This window comes from Lactuca saligna, chromosome 1, assembly GCF_052625555.1.
Source record: "Lactuca saligna cultivar CGN05327 chromosome 1, ASM5262555v1, whole genome shotgun sequence".
NCBI classification, from domain to species: domain Eukaryota; kingdom Viridiplantae; phylum Streptophyta; class Magnoliopsida; order Asterales; family Asteraceae; genus Lactuca; species Lactuca saligna.
Window position 1 is genome coordinate 119,730,890 of NC_136417.1, and position 6,806 is coordinate 119,737,695.

General features: G+C 33.8%; 1 protein-coding gene across 1 annotated transcript; it reads left to right on the plus strand.

Moving 5' to 3' along the window:
* The first annotated feature begins 825 nt into the window (after positions 1-825).
* On the plus strand, positions 826-1,754 carry LOC145010911 (uncharacterized). Its single transcript, XM_078969487.1, has 2 exons — positions 826-1,419; positions 1,503-1,754. Exons 1-2 carry the CDS (start codon positions 826-828, stop codon positions 1,752-1,754), a joined length of 846 nt encoding a protein of 281 aa, XP_078825613.1.
* Positions 1,755-6,806: the final 5,052 nt, after the last annotated feature.

The following is a 6,806-nucleotide window of genomic DNA, read 5'->3' on the forward strand; positions in this document are numbered from 1 at the left end:
AATCGATTTTGCTTGGCTTGGCTTCTCAATCCTTTCAAACCTACAAATACAATGAAACACCTAAGTATTGATAATTTTAGGTTTATGAAATTAGTCAAATTAGTTGCTTTTTTGTTGAAATTTCCTATTTTTTAGTGAAATTAGTAGTTGTTAACCTTGAAATTACACGTTTACTTGTAACTTGTTGTTAGAATGTTCGATACTTAGATTGTTAACCTTAAAATTATTCAAATTTGTTTGTTTTCCATTGAGGTTTTCAACAATTGGATGGCTATTTGTTTGATATTGAATTGTTAGAATAAAATTGGGTCCTTTTTTGGAAGAACAAGAATCAATAAATCGAGTGTTGGAGAATCCTCAAAAAGACCATGCTCCAATGATTTATGTTTTGAAGAATCCTCTAAAAGACCATATCCTTCTAATCAATCATTCCCTTCGGTTTCTAATGTAAATTCACAACCTACAACTACTCCAATTACAATTGTTGAATTGAAAGATCTTCCAAGAGACCTGGGTGTTAGACCAAAGATTACAAGTTACAATCCAAATCAAAGAGATGAAATAAGGAGGGCATATTTGCTTCAAGGACCTTGTCGACCAAGTGGTCATACATTCCCTTCAAAGAAAATAGGTTCAAAAGAAAGACGTTTTGTTATTAAGTGGTTTGATGACTTTGATTGGTTAGAATATAGCATAAAAGAGAACAAAGCATTTTGTTTATTTTGCTATGTATGTGGAAACATGTTGGGAAAACAACATAAGAGAGATGCATTTGTTTCACAAGGTTTTGATCGTTAGAATAAAAGACAGTCATTAAGAGATCATATGGGTGGTATTGATAGTTTTCATGACAAAGCAAAAGAAAATTGTGAATTTTTATTGAAAGAAAAACAATCTATTAGTGCAGCCTTCAAGAAGCAAACCAAGATTGAGGAGAGTAATTATAAACTTCGTTTAGGTGCTTCAATTTGGTGTTGTAAATTTTTATTGAAAAATGGTTTACCATTTCGGGTTCATGATGAGTCGAGTGACTCTCTTAATAGAGGGCTTTTCATGGAGTTATTATCTTTCTTAAGAGACCATAATGAAGGCATTCACAATGTTACCTTAGAAAATGCTCCTCAAGATAATCAAGTGACGTGCTCGAGGACTCAAAAGCAAATTGTTGAATGCTTTTCAACAGATATAGTTGTAGATATTTGCAAAGAAATTGGTAAAGATGTGTTTTCTTTATTGGTTGATGAATCTAGGGATGTATCAAAAAAAGAACAAATGACCATAGTTTTGTGGTATGTCGACAATTTTGGAGTAATAAAGGAAAGATTCATTGGAGTGGTGCATGTGAAGGATACATCCTCTTTGACTCCTAAAGCTGCCATAGATGATGTTTTTACTCGTAAAAGTTTGAGTGTGTCCCAGGTAAATATAACAACTTTTTATTCCTTATTATGAATTTTAATTGAATATTATTGGAGTTAATGTTTAATATCTTTTTTTATCAGGTAAGAGGACAAGGTTACGATGGGGCAAGCAATATGCGAAGGGCATTTAATTGTCTAAAAGCTTTGATTTTACAAGAAAATGATTCAGTGCATTATGTGCATTGCTTTCCACACCAACTTCAGTTAGTTATTGTGGGTGTAGCAAAGAAGCATGATGGTGTGGACGATTTCTTTGAGCAACTTTCTTTGGTGGTTAATGTGGTAGCTGGATCATGTAAAAGACAAGACATGCTACGGGAAAGTCAAAGATAAAGGGTGCAATTGTCAATTGGAAATGGTGAACTTGCAACTGGAAGAGGGTTAAATCAAGAGAGCTCGCTTATTCGAGTGGGAGATACAAGATGGGGTTCACATTTCAAAACCATCACAAGTTTGATGAACTTATTTTCGGAGGTTCGTCATGTTCTTGTTTATGTCGAAGAGGAAGGATCCACTTTAAGTAACCGAAATCAAGCATTTGGTATCTTAAAATATTTCAAGACATTAGATTTCGTGTTATACTTACATTTTATGCATGAAATTTTACATCTCACAAACGTATTCTCAAAGCATCTTCAAAAAAATGATCAAGATATATTATAAGCGGCTTCTTTGGTTAGAGGGACAATGGACGCATTGATGTCTTTGAGAGACACGAGGTTTGCCAAACTTTTATCAAAGGTATTCTCTTTTTGTCAAAAACGTGATATTAATATTGTGGAGATGACGGAAAATTATGTCACATCAAGAGGCCGTAAGACTAAAGTTACGAATCAATTTCAATTTGAAGTTGAAATTTTCAACACCGTCATGGATATGCAAATTATAGAATTCGGGGACCGATTTAGTGAATTTAGCACCCGATTACTAGAATACATGGGGGCTTTGAGTCCATGTGATTCATTTGCTAAATTTGACAAAACAAAGTAGTTAAAGTTGATGGAGTTGTACAAAAAAGATTTTGATGATGTGGAGAGGATGTAACTTGATGGTGAACTTGAAATATACTATCACACTTTACATAAAGATGACTGGTTCCCTAGTTTGCAAGGAATTTCCGACATTTCTTGTTTGATGGTGGAAACGGGAAAACATCGATCGTATCCTATGGTTTATAGGTTTTTGAAGTTGGTTTTGGTTTTACCCGTTGCAACCGCAACAGTCGAAAGATGTTTTCAGCAATGAAGTTGTTAAAGACGGATTTGCGTAACAAAATAGGTGATGATTTTTTGAATGATGTCATGATTTCTTATGTTAAAAAAGAAGCACTTATGAAAGTGAAGATCGAAGATGTAATGGATCGGTTTCAAAAAATATGTACCCATAGATGTCAAATTTAAATATTAAGATATAATGGATCGGTTTGATGTATTAGTATTTTTAATCTTTTTTTATGTTATTATATTTGGACAAAAAAAAATTGTGCCACTGCTATGACAACTTTCTGTGTCCGCCACCGACTATAAGTCCTCCCGACCAACTTTGTTATTTTTTTATCTAACCCGAACAAGAAGCCAATCGTTGCTCTTTTTTTCTCGATACATGGCAGCGATGAAGCAGGAGGGATTATCTTTTGTGCAATTCCTTCAAGTACTGTACACACTTCAATTGCAAATAAACCATTTATATCTAGTTTTAAAACTGTACAATTTCAGTCCAAATGACAATAAATTTATTTAAATTATCCAAAATGCCCCCTCCATTTTGAAATTCTATCACAAAACTAATCCAAACCTTCAAACTTTACTTAAAAGTTTCAAATACTACCCCTATGTGGAAAAAATTATTTCAAATAAATTTTTGACTAAATCAAAATTTTGAAAAATATTAAACTTAATTTTTAGACAAAATTTATTTAAATAAATTTTGATTTTTTATTTTTGGATTAACTAAACTTTTTAAAATTATTAAATAAGTCCTATACTTTGTTAAAATACCAAATACCATTCTAAATATTATTTTGTATCGAAATATTTTAGAGAATTAAAATAAGCCCGAAAGTTTCAATTCACGACAATACATCATGTTTCTCGCATCCAATATTCCAAAAAAAAAAAAAAAAAAAAAACACTCGATGACCGCACGTTAATGGGAGTGTTACGACCCCTCTTTTGTATTTACTTAATTTTGGAGAGAATACATGTAGTAAGTATTATAAATTAACAAAAACATTACAACACTACCTTTTGACTACTTATGGTACGGGGACTCATGTTTGATGGTTCGTGTCTGGCCCTCGTCTACACATAGTAGTTACAAAACATTTTTTAACACATATATTATATGTAAAAAATAGGGTCTTAAACTTTAATATCCTAGTATGTTATGTTGTTAGAATAATACAACTATTAAAATAACATTTTCCTATTTACTATGTAGTATATACAAGAAACATACTTAGTTTATAAAGATTGTACCTTATATTACCCATGCATACCATTTATGCTCGTATTTTATATACTCTATAAAAATTAATTATGTCTAATAACACATCCACTTATAAGTTAAGGTGAGATCTTCAAGTACCGTAGTTAAGGGATTTTTAGTGAGAGTTTTTCATTAGTTGAGTCTAACACACTAGTACACCCACACTACTATAACCGTTAATCATCCGAGCGAGATACATATGTATTGATCTATATGGGGTTGACATCCCCACCAATGGTTACTAGCTACAACCTTAATTGATCAAACGAAGCGGGTGATAAGGGTCTATATTTGTTACTACAACGTCCAATGAAACATTGTATGGGGTACATGCAGTCACACAGCTCGATTATAGAACTCACTATAAACATTAACTAAAAACTTTCATTTTAAAAAAACCATGGATTTTGTTGTTTTCAAACTATTTCTATGTATGGTTATACTTACAAAGACAAATACTTTTTAGACTTTTTAAAATTATTTTACTGCGGTTAGCAGAAAATCTGAAAATCTCACCAACCTTGTGTTGACTTTCAAACTACATGTATTCTCAGGGAATCAGTGATTTCAAGCATATTCAAACATTGGAAAATCAAGGATTGTAGGAAATTTAAATTTCTAGTTTTGTAATGTCAAGTCTAACTGTTATGGCAATTCATGTATTACTATTATTTATAAGAACCCTGTATTCAAACCTAAAGATGGAATACGAATGTTGTGTTCTTTTATTCTTCTACTTTTGCTATATATTTTGTTTATCTGTGATCCATGAATTTAGGCGCACAACCTAACATGTTCAGCCGCCTCGGCTGGGGTGTGACATATTGGTAACCAAGCGAAATGGGTTAAAAATAACTCGTATCCTCGAAAGAGAAATACAACTATAACAACTAGCTTCTAATGAAAGTATTATTAATAATAATAGTACTTCTCGAGTACTTACGCAACTAGGAATCATGCTGTAAGGGACACTTGGGTTGTTGGATTATTGAATGACTTAATTCCTAAAATGATCTTACCTTCTTGTGATTCATGCATGGCCTTCGTATTTGCTTGGTAGTGTTGAAATGCTAAACAAAGATTAGTAATAGTATAAACCCCACCAACCATAATATAAAAGATTTATAGAGACTCTGACCCGCGATGAGGACACTTAATAAAATTCTAAACATCCCTTCAAATAAAACTACTGGCTAAACCTTTTAGGCTAGAAGCCTCAATTAATGGTAGTACCATACATAATCCATACCACAAATTAACCTGGAACACGCCCTTATGTTATTTATGGTTAGGGACAGTGCACAACCAACCTTAAGCAAGGAGTTTGATAGGCTACAAAGGTTGAGATTTTTAGAAGTTGAAGAATGTTCCCAAGATTTTTTCCAGCTACCTAGTACCCTAGAGTCCTTATGTAAACCTTAAAACACTAATTCAACTTTAATACATTAAAGATGACTAACATACTTTACCTAAGACACTCTAGCTGATCACCCAGATGACGAGGAACAATCTGAGGATGAATAGGAGGATGATCCTAAATTTCAGGATGCCCAAGAGAATGACGATTATGGTCCTATCGAGGACGGGGAGGAACTTGTTGATGAGATACCAACCCTTCCTACTCCACCAGTCTATCCACCTAGACCATATTATTAGTTGTACCTCCTTCACGACAAGGGTCCCTGGTTGATGAGGGCCCCAACGACGAGTGCTCTTCCTAATCACCACTTGGACCAGCAGCATAGGTTTCCCGACCCACTTATGGTCAATTAGGGAAACAGATCAGACCCAATGAGCCATCTTGTCTCCTAGACCTCCTCTACAAGAGGATGATTACTAATTTACCGCTACAATTCGAGGTTGGGAAATCTTCACCGGCACTACTCATGGATGACCCTGAGAAGGACCTACTATTGCGCCTCATGTCCCAAACTGATTAGTTAATTGATAGAGTTGGGTATTTGGAGAGTTTTCACAGAGACTCAGGATCTACTTCAGTCAGGTACCTGTTATATAGCACAAGATACATGATATAGATCCTTGAAAGAGAGGTTGCTACAACTCCGCATCAGGCGGTTGTCGCTGCACAGGAGAGATGCTACATCCTAGATCAGTTTGAGGAGTTTGTCATCTATATGTTGGCAAACTTTAGGAGATAGCTGCTTTATCTAGGTCGGCTTTTATTATTCAAGTGATTATGACTACCTGATTTGTATTTATCTTTCGTAAAGCTTTTCCAATTCTAACATTACCTGGTTTGATAAATTTTATAACCAAAAAAACCAGTTCCAATGAAAATATTTCAGTATTTTGTTAAATGTTTTCCCTTATTATGTATTGCTTGCAGAAGTCTATATTAAGTAAAACTTTCAATTTATGACTTGTAAATCAGTATGATTTCGGAAAACAAAAATTAATGAATACAAAATAAATGTATACTTTTTATAATTACATAGTGAAAAACAACTTAACATCTACATGTAAAACGTATTAGGACAATGCCTTCATGAAAAAGTCCACGGATCCGTTCACCACTAACTGCACGAGGTAACATAAGAAGTACTCTAGAAGTAACTCAAAAAACCGTAGAAACTCCGAACCATGCAAGATCTCTAGAAGAAACAAATGCAAACCCAACATTCCAAATGGATCCCACTGTGATGCAAAATGTGCTTGATCAAGGAATTACTATAACATTTGCAACATACGAGGCTCCCCGAAATGGGAATACTGGGAATAGTGGATGTGGCAGTTGAATAACTAACCAAAACATCTCCAAACATTGCTCTTACAAGGAATTCCTGGGCTTTAAACCTCGATCCTTCTATGGTATTAAAGGAGCTGTCGATCGATCCTATTAGATAAAAAATACGGAGGTATTTTTTCACATCTATTCTT

What these genes read in the sequence shown, in the direction of transcription:
- LOC145010911 (XM_078969487.1), top strand. Translation starts at nt 826, where the DNA reads ATGGGTGGTATTGATAGTTTTCATGACAAAGCAAAAGAAAATTGTGAA. An exon ending in AAAGTTTGAGTGTGTCCCAG is followed by an intron (nt 1,420 to 1,502) that starts GTAAATATAACA and finishes TTTTTTTATCAG; the next exon opens with GTAAGAGGACAAGGTTACGA.